Source organism: Zonotrichia albicollis, chromosome 6 (genome assembly GCF_047830755.1).
Source record: "Zonotrichia albicollis isolate bZonAlb1 chromosome 6, bZonAlb1.hap1, whole genome shotgun sequence".
Taxonomy (NCBI): domain Eukaryota; kingdom Metazoa; phylum Chordata; class Aves; order Passeriformes; family Passerellidae; genus Zonotrichia; species Zonotrichia albicollis.
Genome location: NC_133824.1, coordinates 61916235 through 61939300, shown reverse-complemented (window position 1 = coordinate 61939300; position 23066 = coordinate 61916235). Strand labels below are relative to the sequence as shown.

Below are 23066 nucleotides of genomic sequence, written 5' to 3'. Positions count from 1 at the left end.
TAAATACATATCAGCTGCTCTGTGCAAGCCTGAGCGCTTCCCCCCGAAATGAGGAAACCCCAGTGGCTGCTTCTGCAGGAACTGCAGCACTTCTGGTTCCCTGTCCCCAGCCCCTGTGACCCCAGAGCCTGGCACAGAATCAGTTTGGGTGGAAAGGACCTTGAAAATCATCTCCTGCCATGGCAGGGACACCTTCCACCATCCCAGGCTGCTCCAAACCCTGTCCAGCCTGGCCTTGGGCACTGCCAGGGATGCTCTGGGCACCTGTGCCAGGGCTTCACCACCCTCACAGGGAGGAATTAATTCCCAATATCCCATCCATCCCTGCCCTCTGGCACTTCAAAGCCATTTCCCCTTGTCCTGTCACTCCATAATCTCTTTCCTTGTTTCTTCTGGGCTCCCTTCAGGTACTGGAAAAGGCTGGAAGGTGTCCCCAAATCTTCTTTTCTCCAGCCTCAAATCTCTGAGCAGCAGAGGAGCTGCATCCCTCTGTGCCTCCAACAGCTCCCTGTCCTTCCTGTCACCCTCCTGAGCTGACAGCATCCATGGGCACAGGGACATGCCCATGGGGACAAGGACATGCCACCCCCTGGCTGTGTCCCCACACAAAGCCCCCAGTGCTCCCCATCACCCAAATCCCTGCAGAAAACCCCCACAGCCCCTTCCTTCCCAGATGCTGCAAACAGCCTTAAAATCTCTGCTTCTCCCTCCCTCCCCCCTCTCCTCCAATCCCCCCCAAATTAAATTTTCATTTAAATGATACGATTTAGAGCTCTTAACTCAATTTTCCCCCTAGCCTGGGGCAGGCTGGAGCACCAGCATTTCCACACTCCCTGACAGTTTGACACCAACAGCACAAAGCAGCTTGTTTCTCCAAATCTCCAGTTTGATCTAAATTAAAAGAAGCAAAGACTTTGGCATTAACCAACCTGTCAAAATGCATTAAAAATAAAATGCCTCCCAGGCCTGCCTGGCTCTGGCTCCCTACCTGCACCCCACACCCTTTGATTTCGTGCCACTCCAACCCCACTCTGACAAGAGCATCCCCAAGGAGGGCTCTCCAGCTCCACTGGTAATTTCCCCTGTGATAACCCCAAATTTAGCTGTTTCTGGGAGATTTATTTACATTTCAATCAAGCTGGAGCTTCTCAGCCATATGATACCCCAATAAATGCAGAAGGCTGGATTAGTTCTGCCTCACTGGGGCCGATTCCTGCTCTGTGCCAGCTCCTTCCCAAGGGGCTGGCAGGGAATGCTCCCCCCTGAGCTGCACTTGCAAATTCCATTAAGCAATGCTGGGCACAGGAGCTGCCATCACCCCCTCTCACAGCATTAAAGAGCTTTGGAAATGGGAGGTGGAAAATAAAAATAATCCATCAATCACACCTTTCCAACCCTGTGGTTTTTGCAGCCTTATGGAAAGGGGAAAGTTGTAATTTTGCTGGCAGGCTCCTCTCTGCAGAGTGGGATGCTCCAGCTGAGATTGATGCTCCAGGAGAGGAAATCTGGAGAATTCTCTCTCCCCCTTTGCTAAGCTGTTTTCTCCTTGGGGGATTTGGCTCCCCTGCTGCTCCAAGGACAGGATTAGGGATTTCCATACAGGTGTGGCACCAGCTGGAGCTGCAGGGCTCAGCCCCAGCACGGCCCCGCAGCTCCCAGGCCCTGCTGCAGGGGGAAAACATAAAAACTGAAACCTTTCCTACCAAGGAAAGCCTGAAAATGCCCCATTTTCAAGGCACTAAACCCAAAACGTTTCCTGCCAAGGAAAGCCTAAAAATGCCCCATTTTCAAGGCACTAAACCCAAAACGTTTCCTGCCAAGGAAAGCCTAAAAATGCCCCATTTTCAAGGCACTGAACCCGAAACTTTTCCTGCCCAGGAAAACCTAAAAATGCCCCATTTTCAAGGCACTGCACCCGAAACCTTTCCTGCACAGGAAAACCTAAAAATGCCCCATTTTCAAGGCACTAAACCCGAAACTTTTCCTGCCCAGGAAAGCCTAAAAATGCCCCATTTTCAAGGCACTGAGCCTGAAAACTTTCCTGCCAAGGAAAGCCTAAAAATGCCCCATTTTCAAGGCACTGAACCCGAAACCTTTCCTGCCCAGGAAAACCTAAAAATGCCCCATTTTCAAGGCACTGAACCCGAAACCTTTCCTGCCCAGGAAAACCTAAAAATGCCCCATTTTCAAGGCACTGCACCTGAAATCTTTCCTGCCCAGGAAAACCGAAAAATGCCCCATTTTCAAGGCACTGAACCCGAAACTTTTCCTGCCAAGGAAAAGCTAAAAATGCCCCATTTAAAGCACTGCACCTGAAACTTTCCTGCCTAGGAAAACCTAAAAATGCCCCATTTTCAAGGCACTGAACCCGAAACCTTTCCTGCCCAGGAAAACCTAAAAATGCCCCATTTTCAAGGCACTGAACCCGAAACTTTTCCTGCCCAGGAAAGCCTAAAAATGCCCCATTTTCAAGGCACTAAACCCAAAACCTTTCCTACCCAGAAAAGCCTAAAAATGCCCCATTTTCAAGGCACTGCGCCTGAAACCTTTCCTGTCCAGGAAAGCCTAAAAATGCCCCATTTTCAAGGCACTGAACCCGAAACTTTTCCTGCCCAGGAAAGTCTAAAAATGCCCCATTTTCAAGGCACTGCACCTGAAATCTTTCCTGCCCAGGAAAGCCTAAAAATGCTCCATTTTCAAGGCACTGCACCTGAAATCTTTCCTGCACAGGAAAACCTAAAAATGCCCCATTTTCAAGGCACTGCACCTGAAACCTTTCCTGCACAGGAAAACCTAAAAATGCCCCATTTTCAAGGCACTGCACCTGAAACCTCTCCTGTCCAGGAAAACCTAAAAATGCCCCATTTTCAAGGCACTGAACCCAAAACCTTTCCTGCCCAGAAAAACCTAAAAATGCCCCATTTTCAAGGCACTGCACCTGAAACCTTTCCTGTCCAGGAAAACCTAAAAATGCCCCATTTTCAAGGCACTGAACCCAAAACCTTTCCTGCCCAGAAAAACCTAAAAATGCCCCATTTTCAAGGCACTGCACCTGAAATCTTTCCTGTCCAGGAAAGCCTAAAAATGCCCCATTTTCAAGGCACTGCACCTGAAATCTTTCCTGCCCAGGAAAGCCTAAAAATGCCCCATTTTCAAGGCACTGAACCCGAAACTTTTCCTGTCCAGGAAAGCCTAAAAATGCCCCATTTTCAAGGCACTGAACCCGAAACTTTTCCTGCCCAGGAAAGCCTAAAAATGCCCCATTTAAAGCACTGCACCTGAAACTTTCCTGCCTAGGAAAGCCTAAAAATGCCCCATTTTCAAGGCACTAAACCCAAAACCCTTCCTGCCCAGGAAAGCCTGAAAATGCCCCATTTTCAAGGCACTGCACCTGAAATCTTTCCTGTCCAGGAAAACCTAAAAATGCCTCATTTAAGGCACTGCACCTGAAACCTTTCCTGCCCAGGAAAGCCTGAAAATGCTCCATTTTCAAGGCACTGCACCTGAAACCTTTCCTGCCTAGGAAAGCCTAAAAATGCCCCATTTTCAAGGCACTGCACCTGAAACCTTTCCTGCCCAGGAAAGCCTAAAAATGCCCCATTTTCAAGGCATTGCACCTGAAACCTTTCCTGCCCAGGAAAACCTAAAAATGCCCCATTTTCAAGGCACTGCACCTGAAACCTTTCCTGCACAGGAAAACCTAAAAATGCCCCATTTTCAAGGCACTGCACCTGAAATGAAATGCCCTGAAAACACCTTTGTGCAAGGTTCCACAACAAACCTCAGCTCCCTTTTTGTAATTAATCCATTTTTCACCCTTCATCAAAAGCAATAATAAAATAACATCTTTTTCAATAAAATAAATAATAGATTAGAAAAATTAAAATATAAATAAGTATATTAATAAGAACAAATTTATTAATATTACTATAAATATATTTATTTAAAATTAAAATAGAAATATATTAATATAATATACTAATAGAAATAACTATACTTATTAATATAAAAATAAAATTAAGATATAAGTATATTAATATAAACAAACATGTTTAGATAAATAATATTTTTATATAAAATTAAAATATAAATATATTAATTTAATATAGTAATAGAAATAACCATCTTCATTATTATATTAATATAGTTAAAATACAAATGACTACACTTATCAATAAATATATTAATATATACATATTAATAGAAATTATTTAAAATTAAAATCTAAATCTCTTAATATAGTATAGTATAATATAATCGTATAGTATAATATAATCCATTAATATAATATAGTACAGTATAATAAGTAATAGAAATAACCATACTTATCATTAAATATATTAATATAATAATAAAATTAATATAACTATATTAATATAAACAAATATATTAATATAAATATATTTATATAAAATTAAAATATAAAGATATTAATTTAATGTAGTAATAGAAGTAACTATATTTATTAATATATTATAGTTAAAATAGAAATTACTGTATTATTATACAGAAATATATTAACATATACATACTAATAGAAATAATTTGTATAAATCTTATATTTAAACCTCTCAATTACCTCATCTCTATAACAACTAAAAAAACCCCAACACCTTTTTTCCCAGGATCAGCCTTTCCTGCATGGATGGCAGCACCGAAAAATCACTTTCCCTTCTAAGTTCTTCTGTGAGAGCCACCCAGAGCTGCTTTGCCAATGAAAATGTACCAGTTTAGGTAATTTCATTATTTACCTGGTTCTTGAAAGTGCTCCTCATTTGACAGGGTTCTGGATAAGATGAGGATAAGTGCTTCTTTAAACTGATCAAAGTGGACCTGTAGGGGGGAAAAAACAAAAGAAAAATAAAAAGGAAGGAAATTGGCAATCAGGAGGTGCAGGACGTTAAATATGAGGCCAAAATATGAGGAATAGAAAAAAAAAAGGAAGGAAATTGGCAATGAGGTGGTGCAGGGAGTTAAAATGAGGCCAAAATATGAGGAAAAGAAAAAAAAAAAAAGAAGGAAATTGGCAATGAGGTGGTGCAGGGAGTTAAAAATGAGGCCAAAATATGAGGAAAAGAAAAAAAAAGGAAGGAAATTGGCAATGAGGTGGTGCAGGAAGTTAAAAATGAGGCCAAAATGCAGCAGGAAGATGAGCAGCACTGGGGATCACTCATCACCACCCTGGGCAAGGGGCACAGAGGAACCCTGGAGAAGGGACAGCAAGGGACATGCAGGCACCTGGGAACAATTATTGCCACACAGGAGGGCCCAAAACCACGGATTTCAGGCACTGGTTGGGTTTTTGTATCAAGCAGGAACCAAAAGAACATGAAAAGGAGCAGGGACATCTCCATCCCCCCCTGAGGGCACCTGGCCTGGGTCAGTGGCTTCTGCAGCAAGGCCATTCCTGAGCAGGGATGGATATTCTGCTGTGGAAATGCTCCACTGCCCTAATTTAGCTCCAAAATCCACTCCCAATGAGGATGGCAGAAAAATCCCTCCCTTCCCAGGGTAGCTCCTGTAATTCTGGGAGGGCTGAACTTGGAACACCAAGCCTGGAGTGAAGCTGGGAATAAAACAGAGATGATCCTGCCACTGAGGGGGGTTTTTTTCCTTCTGTATTTTTTCCATCTGTGCCTTCCTGGAAATGCTCCTGCCTGCCAGGCAGGCAGAGGCAGGAGGAGGCTGCAGCATCCTCCCAGCCTGCTGGGGAATGTCAGCAATTCCAGCCTGGGGGACAGCTGGAGGAGCAATGTGACATGGGTCAGTGGCCAGGCAGAGCTGGCTGCTGCCATTTCTCTTGGCTAAATAAATCCTAGAAGAATTTTTAGCCTGGAACAAGAAGATTTTGTATTTAAAGAAACCCAGAGAGGCTGATCTGGCTGGCAGGGCTGCACTCAGAGGGATTTTTTGTCCTGCACAAGCAGCAAAGTTCAAGCCTGAAGTTCTCCAGCTTGTTTTTGGGGGTCAAGCAAGCTCAGAAAATACCAACAAGCCCCCTGGTAAGTCTCAGAGGTGAGCCATGGAGGTACAGGGGAGTTCAGGAAGTGCCAATCACCCCCGAGGCTTTAAACAGTTTTAAATGGTTTTTTAAAACACAATTAAAAAATATGTTCAGCACAGAAGCTCATCAGGAATGCCTCCATCTGAATACTAATTGCTGCCATCCATTCCCAGCCACTGGTGTACTTCAAAAAGGCCAGTTTACAGAGAGAGGAGAATTTCCCCCATTAAAATAAAGAAAACTTGACATTTAGACCAAATGAGGATGAATAAAAGATGAGGGTGTTCAGATTACAGGTTCCCTCCCTATGGGATCCTCTCAGCAATGAATGGGCAGAGCCAATCCCCTGGATGGGTGCTGGGGATGGCTTTGGATGGGAGCTCACAGGAAAACAAGACCCACTTTGCATCTCTTACACGGAATTAAATAAAATCCAACCACCTGGACAGGTGTGCAGCAGCACTGCCATCACCTGCTCTGCACAATGAGCCCCACAGCTCCTGCCTGACTGATGAGGAGGAGGAGGAGGAGGAGCTGAGCCCTTGCACAAGGACACAGGCAGCCATCCGTGCTTCCTGAATGCTGGAAATTCACTGCTGAGCTGAACAGCTTCTCATTCCAAGCCACAAATGAGCAGGAAGGCTTGGAGAAGCATTAAAGTCGGGAAATAATCATTAAGGTTATCAAGTCCAGCCTCAGAGCTGCTCAAACCCCATGTGCTTACAGAGGCATAGGAGGAACATGAAGACATTAAAATCAAGCCTTTCCCTGGAGCAGACGCCCATGAGACAGCGCTGTGTGCTGTTCATCCCCAAAAATGCCAAATATCCCCTTGAACAGAGGGGGAAATGCCCCCCAGAGCAGAGGATTCTCTGCTGCCCACTCCTCCCACCAAGAGCAGGCTGAGATGCTGCTGCTCACACCCCCACTATTGTGTGCCTGACAAATCACCAAGAAAAGAGGGAAAAACAGAAAAATGAAATAGATTCAGCCCTCCCTGCTCCCTACAGCCCCAGGCAAAGTGTGGGCTTAGTAAAACCCACTCCAGAGCTGCTGTCTAATTAGACACTGGGGTCTAATGAAGTGGACTGGCCCTCTGGTCACGTTGGGATTTTTCCATGAGCAGGACACCCCCAGGAGCCTGAGAAGATGAGGCTGAGGAGCAGGATGTAGCCACGCTCCTGTGCTGCACAGCAGGACTGCAAATGCAAATCAGCAGCACAGGGGGGTCCCCAATGCTCTCCTCACTCTGCAGGTGGAGCTCCAGCTGGAAAAGGGGGAAATTTGTCCTCAGGATAGGCCAGAGGTTTTCCCAGCAGCAGCTGAGCAGCAAAAGCAGCCTGTGGAGCACCTCTGACCTTGGATGTGTGCAGGCACAGAGTGCAAGAGAGAGAAACAGCACTGATAAAATGGGAGCTGGGCTGGAGCACGAGCCAGGCAAGGCAGCCACGGGACAGCACAGCCACAAAGGCTGCAGAAATCCTGTAGAAATCCTGTAGAAATCCTCCTGCAAGGCTAGGGGCGCCCTGGCACAAGTTCCCCACCCCTGGAGGTGCCCAAGGCCAGGTTGGATGGGCTGGGAGCAGCCTGGGATGGTGGAAGGTGTCCCTTCCAGAACAAGACGGGCTTTAAGGTCCCTTCCAACCCAAACCACTCTGATTTTATGACTCAGTTTTGGTGTTGTTCATTTGTGTCTCTGCTCCTGGGGGTCTCTCAGCAATCTGGGGCTGATCCCAGCCAGCCAGGAGGAAATGGAGGTTGGGGAGGTGATGAACAATGTGGATCCAGGATCAGGGACAGCACACACATTCCCGGCTGGGAGGGTGGGCAGGCCCGGGCACACGGTGTCCAGAGCAGCTGTGGATCCCTGGAAATGCCCAAGGCCAGGCTGGATGGGGTTTGGAGCAACGTGGGGGCCCTGCAAACCCCACAGCCAGAGCAGCACTGCACAGCCAGGGCAGCACCCAGCAAGGAGAATTTTCTCAGAACAAATAAATCAAACAAGACAAACCCAGCAGCAGAGGCACAGCCAGCCCAGCCCAGCCTGCCCAGGCAGTGAGGGACCAACCAAAGCTGTGCTGCTGAGCAACCCTGGATCCTCAGAGACATCCCAACACCCCTGCACAGCCAACTCCCTGTGAAGCTGTGCTGATTAGCACTAGAAAGAGCTGGGAGCCTGTGCCAGGGTACCTGTGCCCCTGCCATGCAAACAAAGCACTTGGCACAGCCAGGACAGGCCGCAGGGGCTCCTTGCAGCTCCCTGCCCTGGTCCCCAGCACAAACCCCATCCCCAGAGCTCTGCCCCTTTCTGCAGACTGCTTCCAGCCAGAAGGGTGCACAGGGAAATGTCTGCTGGGGGAGATGGGGATCAGGGAATATCCTGATGAACAGGGAATATCCTGATCTACAGGGATCATCCAGTGCAGCTCCTGCCCTGCCCAGACCCCCAACGATCCCACCCTGTGCATCCCTGGCAGCTCCTGCAGCTCTGGGGCTGTGCCCATTCCCTGGGGAGCCTGGGCAGTGCCAGCACCCTCTGGGGGAAGAACTTTTCCTGAAATCCAACCCTGCCGTGGCACAGCTCCAGCTGTCCCCTCAGGTCCCAACAAGCCACTCCTGCAGCACCATCAGACCAGGGCAGCCCAGGCCCCAGCCCACAGGGCACCAAGGGGAGCAGCAAGGGCACTGCAGGCACAGGGGAGGATATTTGGGTGTTTTGCAAGAGGTCTTTGCAGGGAGCTGGGAGTGAAAGCCCAGCCAGGCTGTCCTTGCTGCAGGCTGGGAATGCAGTGGTGCAGGTGAAACCTGAGCTCCCCGTCCCTGCTCAAGGACAGCCCCAAGGACAGGCCCTGCAAAGGGCCCACAGTGCCCAACTTCACAGGATCCCAGCAGGGTTTGGGCTGGAAAGGACCTTAAAGGTCATCTCATCCCTCTCCTGCCATGGCAGGGACACCTTCCACTGTCCCAGGGTGCTCCCAGCCCATCCAGCCTGGCCTTGGGCACTGCCAGGGATAGGGACTGGCTCCCAGGGCTCATCCCATCCCTGCACTGTCCCCAGGACACCTCTGGTTTGCTGCTAATTAAAGGGCACAGAGAGGACAGACAGACAGACAGGCCCAGCCACACCCATCCCCTCACTCCTGCATGGAGGGTGAGGGGAAGGAACCTTCCTGAGGCACCCCAGAACTGACTGCCCTCACTCCTGCACAGAGGGTGAGGGGACGGAACCTTCCTGAGGCACCCCAGAACTGACTGCCCTCACTCCTGCACGGAGGGTGAGGGGACGGAACCTTCCTGAGGCACCCCAGAACTGACTGCCCTCACTCCTGCCATGGAGGGTGAGGGTAAAGAACCTTCCTGAGGCACCCCAGAACTGACTGCCCTCACTCCTGCCATCGAGGGTGAGGGGAAGGAACCTTCCTGAGGCATCCCAGAACTGACTGCCCTCACTCCTGCCATCGAGGGTGAGGGGAAGGAACCTTCCTGAGGCACCCCAGAACTGACTGCCCTCACTCCTGCCATCGAGGGTGAGGGGAAGGAACCTTCCTGAGGCACCCCAGAACTGACTCCCCTCACTCCCGCCATTGAGGGTGAGGGGAAGGAAGCTTCCTGAGGCACCCCAGAAGTGCTGTGAGCATTATCTGCACGCACAGTGTGTGAGGGAAATACTCCCACAGGGGTTTTGCTCTGCCTCGAGTCAGGATTTACACCCACACCAGACCTCCTTCATTCCTAAACCACCTCAGGGGAGGCAGCATCTCCAGCCCTTAAGTCAGGGCAGGATTTATGGATTTAGACCCCAATAATTCCCAAACCACCTCAGGGGTGGCAGCACCTCCAGCCCATGAGTCAGGGCACGATTTCCACCCCACACCAAATCCCCTTCATCCCCAAACCATCTCAGGAATAGCAGCACCTCCAGCCCATGTCAGGGCAGGATTTACACCCCACATCAGACCCTATTAATTCCCAATCCATCTCAGGGGAGGCAGCACTTCCAGCCCCAGGATTTACACCCCACACCAGTCCCCATTAATTCCCAAACCATTTTAGGGGAGGCAGCACTTCCAGTCCACGACTCAGGGCAGGATTTACAGATTTCCACCCCACACCAGACACCAATAATTCCCAAACCATCTCAAAGGAGGCAGCACCTCCAACCCACAGGTCAGGGCAGGATTTACCCCCACACCAGACCCCATTAAATCCCAAACCATCCCAGGGGAGGCAGCACCTCCAGCCCACAAATCAGGGCAGGATTTATGGATTTACACCCCACATCAGACCCCAACAATCCCCAAAACACCTCAGGGGAGGCAGCATCTCCAGCCCACGGGTCAGGGCAGGATTTACACCCCACACATAACCCCATTAAATCCCGTACCACCTCAGGGGTGGCAGTACCTCCAGCCCCTCCCTGGATCCCAGGGCACAAAACCCCCAATAAAACACCTCAAATGCAGGGCCACACTCAGCTCCCAGTCCTTACCCAGAGCAGAGGGCTGGAATGAGATGATCTTTAAAATCCACTTCCAACCCAAACCATCCTACAGTTTCACGACCCCAGAGCATCCATTGATGCCTGGAGCAGAGCCCCAGCACAAAGACAAGCACGTGGCCCCACGAGCAGCCCCTGAGCAGACAAAACCTTCCCCCAGTGCCCCCTCCCAGTGCTCTCCCATAAATCCCAGCCCTTGGAAGTGCAGGCACACAAAGGCTGCGACCATCTGCAGCACGAGGGGCAGGTGCAACAAGTCTAGGCTCAGGGGGCTCTGGGGCTGCTGCTGCTCTCCCCAGGACACCCCAAGGATGCCACCAGGGCCATGAAATTGAAATCTGGCTCATGCTTAAACCTGGGCCATTGCTGCTGCTGCTGGGGAGCAGGGACAGGGATTGTCCTGAGGCTCTGTGCCAGGCTGGGAGGGAAAACCATCCCCAGGGACAAAGGGAGGGTGAAATAAACTGGGATGGCAGGGATGGAGCTCTGGGTTGGGATGGGGTGAGTGTGACCCTGCATTTGGGATGCTTCAATGGGGGTTTTGGTGCCCTGACAGCCACATCTCTCCTTTTCTCTCTGTGCCACCATCCCACAAGTGGCAAAGCCAGGAGATAGGACAATGGCTGAAAGCTGAAGGAAAATAGATTTAAATTCAATATTGGGAAGGAATTCCTGGCTCGGAGGGTGGTGAGCCCCTGGAGGGTGCCCAGAGCAGGTGTGGCTGCCCCTGGATCCCTGGCAGTGCCCAAGGCCAGGGCTGGGAGCAGCCTGGGACAGTGGGAGGTGTCCCTGCCATGGCAGGGGGTGGCACTGGATGATCTTTAAGGTCCTTCCAACCCAAACCATTCTGGGATTCTTTGCCCTGACCAGCTGTGACAGCCACATGTGTCCTTTTCTCTTTGTGCCACCATCCCACTGGTGGCAAAGCCAGGTGATAGGACAAGGGGAAATGGCTTTAAGCTGAAGGAAAAGAGATTTAAATTCAATATTGGGAAGGAATTCCTGGCTGGGAGGGAGGTGAAACCTTGGCAAAAGGTGCCCAGAGAAGCTGTGGCTGTCCCTGGACGTTCCCAAGGCCAGATTGGAGCAGCCTGGGACAGTGGGAAGTGTCCCTGCCATGGCAGGGGTGGCACTGGATGATCTTTAAGGTCCTTCCAACCCAAACCATTCTGGGATTCTTTGCTAGCAGCATCCGAGTGCCCATGGTCAGGATGACAACAGCACAGAAAGTCTCTGGTGCTCCAGAAAATGCCACACTGCAGCTCCAAAGGTCAACAACCTCCACCTGCATCCATCCCAGCCCCACTCAGTGCCAGCAGAGGAGATGCAGCCCCAGGGCAGGCGAGGGAGAGGAGGAAAAAGGAAAAATCCCTTTAATCATTAAAGGAATTATTCTGTTTGTGAGAACTGCAGTTTGATTGGGAATTGGAGTCAGGATGGTTGCCTGGCTGCCCTGCTCCACATTTGTGTGATTTTAATGAGCAGTGATGGATTTCAGGGTGATTTCCAGAGAAGGAGCTGATGCACTCTGAGCACAAGGACACCCAGCTGAACCTGGAGATCCCCCAAGGGCAGCAGCTTCTGGGATTTATAGGATTTAACCCCATAAAGACCCAACCACAGCTGGAGAATGGCTTTGGGGAGCCACCAGCAGCAGGCAATGGGGACAGAGGTGGCTCAGACAGCGTGGGACAATATTCTGCACCTCAGAGAGACACCCGTGACTGCACACAGCCCTGCCAGCCCAACCACAGCTTAAGCCAGGGTAAATCACAGGCTCAAGCCCTGGATTTAGGGCTTTGTCCCACCCCAGGTGGCTCAGAGCCTGTCTGAGCACCTGGTGAGCTGGTTTGGGGAGGTGACCCAGGCCAGCAGCACCAGGAGCAGGGCTGGGGACACAGACACAGTGAGAGCCAAGGGCAGCCAGAGCTGGCACCTGCTCTGGCCTTGGGAAAGCACACGGGGCACAAGGCTCAGCCTAAACCTGAGTTTCATTCCACCTCCAGTCAGGGCAGACAGAGCAGTTCCCTCCCCTGTTATCCCAAATTCTGCTCCTGGAGGTGCCCTGAGCCCACCCTGCTGAACAAACCCCACCAGAGCCTCAGGAATGTTGGACACACACAAACCACACCCATCAATCTCCCCAAAACCACCCCATGCATGCAGGCACTGCATCCCCCAGCTCCTTACCCTGCCTAGGAGGTTTCCTTGGAGCAGGGTCTGCTGCAGGGCTGGGGCCACCTCCTCCAGTTGCAGCACGTGGCAGAGGTCAGTGAGCTCCTCCTGGCCCAGGGAGCCCGTGCCTGTGCTGTCAAAGCTGTCAAAGAGCTCCTTGAGGCGAGCTTCATACTGGTCCTGCTCAGCTTCATCCATCCCATAGCCTGCCACGCTCACCTGGGGGAACAGACAGGACAGGTCACCCACCCCTGGTGCCATGGGACAGCAAAAAACCCCACAGGAGATGCCCACCAGGCTGTTTGGGGCTGTATTGATGCTCCAGCCTCTCCCAGCCCACTGGGGGAAGAAGCCACAGAGCAGAAAGAGCCAGGGGGAAAAGCCAGGCAGAGCCAAACCCTGGGAGGGACAGCCCAGGTGGCACGTCCCTGTCCCTGTGTGCCACCTCCCACTGCTCCTGTCAGCTCGTCTGGCTCAGCTGCAGCAGCTAAATTGCTCCCTGGAGCTCCAGGGATCCCCAGGTGCTGCAGGTGAGAAGATAAACAAGGCAGGAACAGCTCAGCAGGGAGCAAAGGCTGAGGAGGGGAGGGCAGCAGAGCCCAGCCCAAACCCTTCAGGGCAGCCACCCCCTCCAGGAGCACAACACACCCCCCAAAAACACAGCTCCAGGATCATGGAGTGCTTTAGGTTGGGAAAAAACTCCCCAGATCAAGCCCAGCTGCCAAGAGCTCCCTGTGCCGCAGACATCTTTTCATGAAAATCCTTTCCTTAGGATTTTTTGATTCCTGAGAAGATGAGAGGCCTCAGGAACAAAATGTAAATAATGGTTATCTGTTGAATGCAACAAGTGAATCTGTGATTGGTCTCATGTGGTTGTTTCTAATTAATGGCCAATCACAGTCAGCTGGCTCTGACTCTCTGTCCGAGCCACAAATCTTTGTTATCATTCCTTCCTATTCTATTAGCCAGCCTTCTGATGAAACCTTTTCTTTTATTCTTTTAGTATAGTTTTATTGTAATATATATTATAAAATAATAAATCAAGCCTTCTGAAACATGGAGTCAGATCCTCGTCTCTTCCTTCAACACAAGACCCCTGTGAACACCAGCACACTGCCTGTGCTGCTCTCCCTCAGGTGTTTCAGGCCCAGCCCTGGCTGAGGGCAGAGTCTGACAGGCAGCAAGCCCAGAGCAGCGTGGGGACAGCCAAAATGTTCCTGTGTCCTGCAGCAGGCACACAAAACCCAGACCCAGTTTGCCCCAGGTCTCCATCTTCCCCTCCAAGTCAAGTTTTCACCCCTCTCATCCTGCTCACAGCTCCAGGAGCTGTTCTGGCAGGGGGTAAAGGGAAATTTCCTGTCTGAAACAAAGGATTTGGCTGGAGCTGTTTGCTCAGGGCTCCTGGCTGGCTTTGGGTGGCAGCAGTGCCACCAAACAGCCTGGGTGTGCATGTGCCACTACCCTGGGGCACAACAGGCACTGTCACCGTGCTTGGGTGACAATGGGCACTGCAGTTGGTGTCCCCAAATGGGCATCCCAGCCTCATCCATGACCCCACACCAGCCAGCCATGGGAATTCTGGCTTTGTCACTGCTGGGGATTGTGCCAGCCACATTCCCCAAAACAGGGGGTCCTACCCCTCCCAGCCCTGTCCCCCCTGCTCCTCACAGGGCTCCTGTGGCTCCCTGGGCCCCCAGCAGCACTCCTGGACACCCCAGAGCTGCTTCCATTGCAGCCCAGCTCCACAGCTCCCAGTTTCAGCTTTCCCCTGCCCAGCCCAGCCAGGGAATCCGCAGGGCAGGCAGGGCAGCAGCTGTGTCCTTGATTTCCCTGGCTGCAGGAGCAGATGCCAGGGCAGAGCACATCTGCTGAGGGATGCGGGGCTGGAGCAGCACAGAGCCCACAGCCATGCTGTCCTTCCTCAGCTGTGGGCACTCCAGGGATGGACACAACTCCTCCACATGAGCCTCACACCCTCCCTGCCCTATTTTTCCCCCCCTAAATCCATCTTGAGCTGATTTCCCAAGCGCTGGGGGGAGCAGGGAGGCACAGACACATTCGACCTGGGGCACAGAGGAGGAGGCAGCACCCAAAAACTCAGGTGCCTGCGAGCAGGAGGAAGGCAACAAACTTGTTTCCATTGCCACAGCAGCCACCCCATTTCCCACCTGCACCCCCAGGGCCTGGCAGTGGCTGGATCCTGGTGTCAGCGAGCCCAGCCTGCACATTCCAGCCGCCCCAAAACTCACAGCCAGGATGACTCCACCCCACAGAGCTTCCCAAGCACCTCTGAACCTCTTATCTTCAGGGTCAGCCACCTCCTGCCCCCCCAGAGATGTCTGCAGCACCTGAGCAGAACCAGTTCCCCCAGTTAGTGCAGGGAGATAAATGCCACCTCCCGGTACATCCCCGAGCACCCCTGGAGCACTGGGATCACCCCTCTCAGTGCCACAACAGCCCAGAAACTCACCCTGGGCAGATCCAGCATTAGAAACTCCAAAATACAGCAGGAAAACCCGAATTCCTAAAGGAAAAGAGCATTAGGTGCATAGACCACACCTGCCCAGTGAGTTTTTGGTGAGGGACAGCTGGAGCATAGAGGGACACAGTGCCACAACAGCACAGAGCCCTAAAACTCACCCTGGGCAAATCCAGCATTGGGAATTCCCCCAAAACCAGCAGGAAAACCTCAATCCCTAAAGGAAAAGGGCAGCCGGTGTGTGGACCACACCTGCCCTACAGCCCCGGTGAGTTTGTGGTGAGGGACAGCCAGAGCTTAGAGGGACAGAACACCACAAAAACACAGAGCTCAAAAACTCACCCTGGGCAAATCCAGCATTGGGAACCCCACAAAAAACAGCAGGAAAAGCCCAGTCCCTAAAGGACAAGAGCAGCAGGTGCACAGCCCACAGCTGCCCTACAGCCCAGGTGAGTTTGTGGCAAAAACAGCCTCACACATCCCCACGCTGGGGGACAGCCAGATCTTAGAGGGACACAATGCCACAACAGCACAGAGCCCAAAAACTCACCCTAGCTAAATCCAGCATTGGGAATTCCCCCCAAACCAGCAGGAAAACCTCAATCCCTAAAGGAAAAGAGCAGCAGGTGTGTGGGCCACACCTGCCCTACAGCCCAGGTGAGTTTTTGGTGAGGGCAGCCTCACATCCCCACACCAGGGGACAACCAGAGCTTAGAGGGACACAATGGCACAACACCACAGAGCCCTAAAACTCACCCTGGGCATTGGGAACCCCATAAAACCAGCAGGAAAACCCCAATCCCTAAAGGAAAAGAGCGTCAGGCGCATGGCCACAGCTGCCCTACAGCCCAGGTGAGTTTTTGGCAAAAACAGCCTCACACATCTCCACGCTGGGGGACAGCTAGATCTTAGAGGGACACAATGCCACAACAGCACAGAGCCCTAAAACTCACTCTGGGCAAATCCAGCATTGGGAACCCCAGAAAATCAGCAGGATAATCCAAATCAGTAAAGGAAAAGAGCAGCAGGTGTGTGGGCCACACCTGCCCTACAGCCCAGGTGAGTTTGTGGCGAGGGACAGCCAGAGCTTAGAGGGACAGAACACCACAAAAACACAGAGCCCAAAAACTCACCCTGGGCAAATCCAGCATTGGGAACCCCACAAAAAACAGCAGGAAAAGCCCAGTCCCTAAAGGAAAAGAGCAGCAGGTGCACGGCCCACAGCTGCCCTACAGCCCAGGCGAGTTTTTGGCAAAAACAGCCTCACACATCCCCACACAGGGGGACAGCCAGATCTTAGAGGGACACAATGCCACAACAGCACAGAGCCCAAAAATTCACCCTGGGTAAATCCAGCATTGGGAATTCCCCCCCAAACCAGCAGGATAACCCCAATCCCTAAAGGAAAAGGGCAGCAGGTGCATGGCCACACCTGCCCTACAGCCCTGGCGAGTTTTTGGCAAGAACAGCCTCACACATCCCCACACCAGGGGACAACCAGAGCTTAGAGGGACACAATGGCACAACACCACAGAGCCCTAAAACTCACCCTGGGCATTGGGAACCCCAGAAAACCAGCAGGAAAACCCCAATCACTAAAGGAAAAGAGCATCAGGTGCATGGCCACACCTGCCCTACAGCCCTGGCGAGTTTTTGGCAAGAACAGCCTCACACATCCCCACAACCAGAGCTTATAGGGACCAGGGACCCCTGCAGAGCCTGGGGAAGGGGTTCCCCGTTTCCCAGCAGCAGGGGGGCCGGGGCTGGGTGCCCACCGGCCTCAGACAGCCCCAGGAGCTGCCAGCAGCCCGGCCATCCCGCAATCCTGCTCAACCTCCATCTTAGGCAGGCGGCTCCGGCACGCAGCCGGCTGCGCAAGGTGACCCAAGATGCCTCCTCTCCTCTCCTCTCCTCTCCTCTCCTCTCCTCTCCTCTCCTCTCCTCTCCTCTCTCCTGCCTGAATTATTCAGCAGCTCTTCCACAGCCAGGGGAAAATAAACCACCCAGAGCTTCCTCCTTCCTACCTGAGGAGCTGGCACGGGCTGCAGTCAGATAACGAGGGCAGCAGCAGCATCAGAGCCCGGCGGCGCTGCCACCTCCATCCATGTGCCGTGCCGGGGAAGGGGGGACCCGGCAGAGCACACAAAGCCCCGTGAAAGGGCAGCCTTTCATCCCTGCTCCAGATGGGCCAGCAGCTGAGATGCAGCAGGGATAATAGGGGCAGGCAGGCAGCAGCTGAGCGGGGGCTCCCCAGTCCCCCGCCAGCAGGAGAGGGGATGGTCCCTGCACAGGGCATCACTTTGTTCTGATTTATTGCTGCCCTTCTGTGCTGCTTCAACCCACCCAGAATGACCAGCGTGAGCTGAAAAGTGCATGTTTAGGACAGTCAGCACCACATTATTCTGTGTGGTTTATTTCTGGATTATTTCTGTTCTCCTTATTGGCAGCCCGGGGAAGCAAAGCACTGCGGGATGATGATGATGATGAGAAGAGGAAGTTTTCACCGGCATTTCTTTCCTGCTTTTAAATCCACCCCCTCCTGAGAGCCAGATAACCTTCACGGCACACAATGTAGGGGCCTGAGAGGACTAAATTCTCAGCTAAATTTAACTCCAACAATATAGGCTCAAACAGTAATTACTGCCTCGCATATTTAAGTGCTTGGAATCGATAGCAACTTTAGCCTGGAGCTAATGAAGACACAGATTGGTCAATCAATGGCATCAGCAAGGAGAAACACCACAATTTGCACAATTACTTTTTTTTTTGAGGGATGGGGGGGGGGTGTTTGTAGGCAGGATGAATCACAGAACTCCAGAATTATTTGAGCTGGAAGGGACCTTAAAGGCCACTTCACTCCAACCCCCAGCCATGAGCTTCCACTAGGACAATACAAAATCACATTTGCTGCTGCACAGGAGGGAGATTTGGGGATTTTGGGGATGCTCTGCATCACTAACCAGGGCTGTGGGTACCTTGCCCTTATCCCCACCTGCCCTCCACTGAAGCCATCACCTCCAAGGGACAGCGATGAAAATGTTTTTACTGCTCCTCTTGATTGCCTCGACTCAAATGAGGGCCTGGTAATTAGCAGTAATTACCCAGCAGGGCAGCATCCTGTGGCCACCTCCAAACACAAGCACCTTCTCCATGGGATGTCACTGCTTGAGTGTCCCCCTGTGATGGAGAGAGGGGACACTCTTGGCCACTTTAAAGCAACTTTCCCTTCCCAGTGCACCTGTGACAGCCTGGGTGATGTGAACACAGCTGGCAAAACCCACCAGGAGCTCAGGTTTTAGTGCTGGGGGCTGTATGAGAGGCCCAGCAGCCACCAAAGGCAGACTGTGGAGCCCTTGCTGGAAAGGCAGAGCTGAGGTTGTCTCACCCTCATTATCTCCCTCCCTAATGAACCATCTCAGCCATCAGCAGCTCTGCTGAACCACAGAATTCCCTGAGCTGGAAGGGACCCACAGGGATCATGGAATCCAGCTCCAGGCCCTGCACAGACACCCCAAAATCCCCACCCTGGGCATCCCTGGAGTGTTATCCAAACTCCTGGAGCTCTGGCAGCCCTGGGAATGTCACCCTTGCCTGGGGGAGGAACCTTTCCTGAAACCCAACCCAAACCTGACACAGCTCCAGCCATTCCCTGGGTCCTGTCACAGGTCACCAGAGGGAAGAGCTCAGTGTCCTGTCCCTGTGTCCACCCCAAAATCCCCACACCCTGCCAGGACAACTTCCAACACCCCATCCCCTCTTGGAGCAGCAGCCCCACAAAGGATCACACCGAGACACCAAAGACAAAACCCCAAAGGACAATGAAGCACCTTAATGGCAGTAAATCACTTGACAGCACGCCCAGCTCCTCAAGGGTCAGCACCAGAGTCACCCTTACAGCTGGCAGCTCCTCCTCCCCATTGACCACGCTCATAATTTCCCCTCTGCACCTCAAAACACCCCCAAAAAACACCCCCAGACCCTCCAAAGTTGGCAGAGAGCAGCGACTCTGTTAACCAAGCTCCAGCCCAGATTAGCAGGGCAGCGATGGCCATAAAAGCGCTATAAATTTATGTAAAGAGCTTCAAAAGCAGCGCAGCGTTTGAATATTCACGCCAGGCCGGTATTTGCATTGTAATAGGGCTTTTCACTGCCAGCCTTCCCTCCGCAAGGAAAAACAAAGCGCCCATCTGGTTTGATTTTGCAAATGGGGCTGGAGTGGCTCCGCGGTGACTCGGGGAGCCCCGGGTGCGATAAAGCCCAAGGTGGAGGAGGCACAAAGCTGATTATTGCAGGAGTAAACAAAGCGATTCCCGCGAATGCATCCCGGGAAAGGCGGCTTGCGGGAATCCATCCATCCCGGGGAAAGGCGGGATGCGGGAATCCATCCATCCCGGGGAAACGCGGGATCCGGGAATCCATCCACCCCGGGGAAACGCGGGATGCGGGAATCCATCCACCCCGGGGAAACGCGGGATGCGGGAACCCATCCATCCCGGGGAAACGCGGGATCCGGGAATCCATCCACCCCGGGGAAACGCGGGATGCGGGAACCCATCCATCCCGGGGAAACGCGGGATGCGGGAACCCATCCATCCCGGGGAAACGCGGGATCCGGGAATCCATCCACCCCGGGGAAACGCGGGATGCGGGAACCCATCCATCCCGGGGAAACGCGGGATGCGAGAACCCATCCACCCCGGGGAAACGCGGGATGCGGGATTCCATCCATCCCGGGGAAAGGCGGCTTGCGGGAATCCATCCACCCCGGAGAAACGCGGGATCCGGGAACCCATCCATCCCGGGGAAACGCGGGATCCGGGAACCCATCCATCCCGGGGAAACGCGGGATGCGGGAATGCCCGCGGAGCTCGGGAAGAGCTGCCCCGCTCTGCTGAATCACGGCGAAACGAGCCCAGAGCCTTCCTCGGCTCCGCATCGGGGAGCACATGAGGAAGAGGAGCTGGGTACACCCAAAGTGTCACCCACTAAAATCCCAGCACTGGGTGCTCCTGGCCTGTGGATTTTGGCTCCATCCCTACAGGGATGCTCCAAGCGAGACGGGCCCACGCTTGGGGACCAGACAGCAGATGCTGTCTGCCACCCTGGCGACAACGAGCGCTCCGCCGATGACAAAACAACCGCTGTCATCAATTCCTCCGGCCGCAGCCGGCTGCTCCAGGGCTGAGCCCGGCCGGAGCGGCGCAGACCCCGCTCCCAGCGCTCGGAGCATCCCTCCGGGAACAGGGACGGTGCCCTTGGCAGGAGGGCGAGCGGCTGTCACCAGCACCGGGCGGACCCTGGGAGCTTTGGGGTGGCACCCACTCGCAGCCACCCCAAAATCGCGCTGCAGCTATGAGGAAGCAAACCTACCCTTAGCCTTGTCCCCATCACCCCCTTCCATCCCTCCAGCATTCCCCCTTCCCTGCAGCACCCCCCGCCCTGCAGCACCCCCCGTTCCCCGGCACCCACCTCGCCGCCGCTCCCGGTGCCGCTGCCCGCACACGCGGCCGGCCCCACCGCGAACGGACGGGACGGGACGGGAAGGGGCGGGCAGGGCCCGGCACCGCCCGCGGAGGAGGGACCGGGCCGGTCAGCGCTCCCCCCGCGCCCAGGCTCGGTAATTCCCCTTTCCTTTCCCTTCCCGTTCCTCCCCCGTCCCCGCAGCCGCCCCCGTTCCCGTGCCCGTCCCGGCCTCACCGCTGCCGGTGCCGCGGGGCTGGCGGAGCGCAGCGCAGCGCTCGGAGCGTTGCGGGCCCGGGGGAGGCGCCGCGTTCAAATGCGGCCGCGTTTATTGGGCCGGGAACCGGGGGCGGCCCCGGGGCTGCGGGACGGCCCCGGGGCGGGGGCACCGGCGGCCTTTGTGCGGCACCGCCCGGGAACGCCCCCCGGTGCCAGGGGGGCTGCGGGGGTCTGCTGGGGTGTCCCGCACTCCTGGGGAACCAACGTGTCCCCGGTGTTGTGTACCAGGGTGGCATCACCTCTGCTTCCTGCTGGCATGTCCCCAGGGTGGCATCACCCCAACTTCCCGATGTCCTGCACCATCGGTCCCCGATGTCCTGATCCCCCCCGGTGGCATCACCTCGGTCCCCATCATCCTGCCCCCCAGGGGACATCATCCCATCTCCCTGCTGTTCTGCACGCCCAGGTGACATCAGCCCAGCTCTCCACTGTCCTGTCCCCCAGGGTGGCACCGCCATGGTCCCCACTGTGCCACCCCTCAGAGTGGCTCTGCAATGTCCCATCCTCCCAAATGGCATCATCACAGTTCCTGTCATCGCACTCCCCAAGGTGGCATCACCCAGCTCCCAGCTGTCCCTCCCCCAGGGTGACATCGCCTGAGTTCCCATCATTCTGCACCCCACGGGGACATCACCCTGGCTCCTGCTGCCCTGTACGCCAGAGCAGCGCCACCCCAGCTCCATCCTGTCCCCCAGATGGCATCACCCAACTGTCGTGTCCCCCAGGGTGGCATCACCCCAGCTCCCCATTGTCCTGTCCCCCACAAAGGCATCACCCCAGCTCCCCACTGTCCTGCATCCCAAGGTGGCATCACCCCAGCTCCCCATTGTCCTGCATCCCAAGGTGGCATCACCCCAGCTCCCCACTGTCCTGTCCCTCAGGGTGACATCACCCCGGCTCCCCACTGTCCTGCACCCCAGGGGACAGAACCCTGCAGCTCCTCATTGTCCCAAAAAAACAATGGCACGTCACCTGGGCTGTCCCTCGCCTGAAGGTGACAGCAGCACATCGCTGTTCCCACCCTGGGGATGTGGCACCCTGGCTCCCTGCCATTCCCTGGTCCCATGTCACCCCACTGTCCCCCGCCCTGGGGACATGACACCCCAGCTCCCCGCCATCCCTAGGCCTGGGGGACAACTCTCCTTGTGTCACCGTGCCACAGGACAGCTGCTGTGCTGTGACATCCCCCCTTGCACAGCCCCAACTCCGATGGTGGCTCCGCACTGTCCCACCCTCTCCTCCCACTCTCTTTGGAGGATCACCAAACCAAGGACCCCCTTTTATCCCAGGAGCCACCGCAGGATCCGGGGAGCCCTGGGGCGGTGACACAGCAGCCACAGCTCCAGCAGAGCTCCAGCAGAGCTCCAGCAGAGCTCCATCCCTCATTTCCAGCAGAGCTCCATCCCTCATTTCCAGCCCGGCAGTCCCGGCCGCAGCCGGAGCCGCCGCCCGCCCACGCTCCTGCTCCTGCTCCTGCTCCGCGCCAGCCGAGCCGCAGGGAGCCGGCGGTCCCCAAGGCCTGCGGGCTCTCTGATGGCTAATAAGGGGTTCCACCCACGCTGCAATCCGCTCTGGCAATTGCATGAGATCATTTTGTTGGGTTTTTTTTTGGTGAAAGTGCCAGGGGCGACGTGACTTTTTAGCCTTGTTCCCTTTTTCGAGGCAGCTCTGGGCTGCGGGTTCAAGAAATTTCGTAAGGAGGAGCGAGGGGAACACAAAAGCCTCGCACTGGGGGTTGGATAAACCTCGCTCAGGCTTAAAACCCCACAGCAGAGCCACGGGTGGGTTTGCCACCACACGAGGACATCTGGGACACGAGAGGTGACAGCGTAAAGAGCTCCAAAAGTACTGTAATAAAATATTGTAATAAAATATTTAGGGGTAGCTCTGCTGCACATCACCTGGCATGTCGCTGCCACCTGCCCCGGGGGCAGCGCTGTGGCTGTGGGACGTGGCACAGTGTCCCCAGCACCCAGCAGAGCCCTGTGCAGGGATGTGGCCGTGTCCCCGCGGTGACAGCAGCAAGGCAAGGTGACACCAGAGGGAAGGGGCCCTTTGCCGGACAGATGTCAGCAGCCGTGGCTTTGTGCCGGCCGAGGGCTTTTTGTCTGGGTTTTTAACATTTGCCATTTTTCTCCGCCGCTTTCTTCTGCTCTGACACTTGCTGAGGG

At 54.1% G+C, this 23066-nt stretch overlaps 1 protein-coding gene across 9 annotated transcripts in view; it reads right to left on the bottom strand.

Moving 5' to 3' along the window:
- NIN (ninein) overlaps nt 1–20985 on the bottom strand; it is an 80430-nt gene extending 59445 nt beyond the window's left edge. For 7 of the 9 annotated variants that reach the window (XM_074544091.1, XM_074544099.1, XM_074544095.1 and 4 more), the window contains exons 1-3: nt 20854–20985; nt 12693–12896; nt 4752–4833 (exon numbers count right to left, since the gene is read on the bottom strand). In XM_074544091.1, coding sequence (XP_074400192.1) covers nt 4752–4833; nt 12693–12875 — 265 coding nt within the window. In that variant the 5' untranslated portion in view covers nt 12876–12896; nt 20854–20985. Of the gene's footprint in view, nt 1–4751; nt 4834–12692; nt 12897–17180; nt 17823–20625; nt 20782–20853 lie in introns of those variants that run through there. The other 2 variants (XM_074544092.1, XM_074544093.1) reach the window with 2 other exon arrangements.
- Between the last annotated feature and the right edge of the window lie 2081 nt (nt 20986–23066).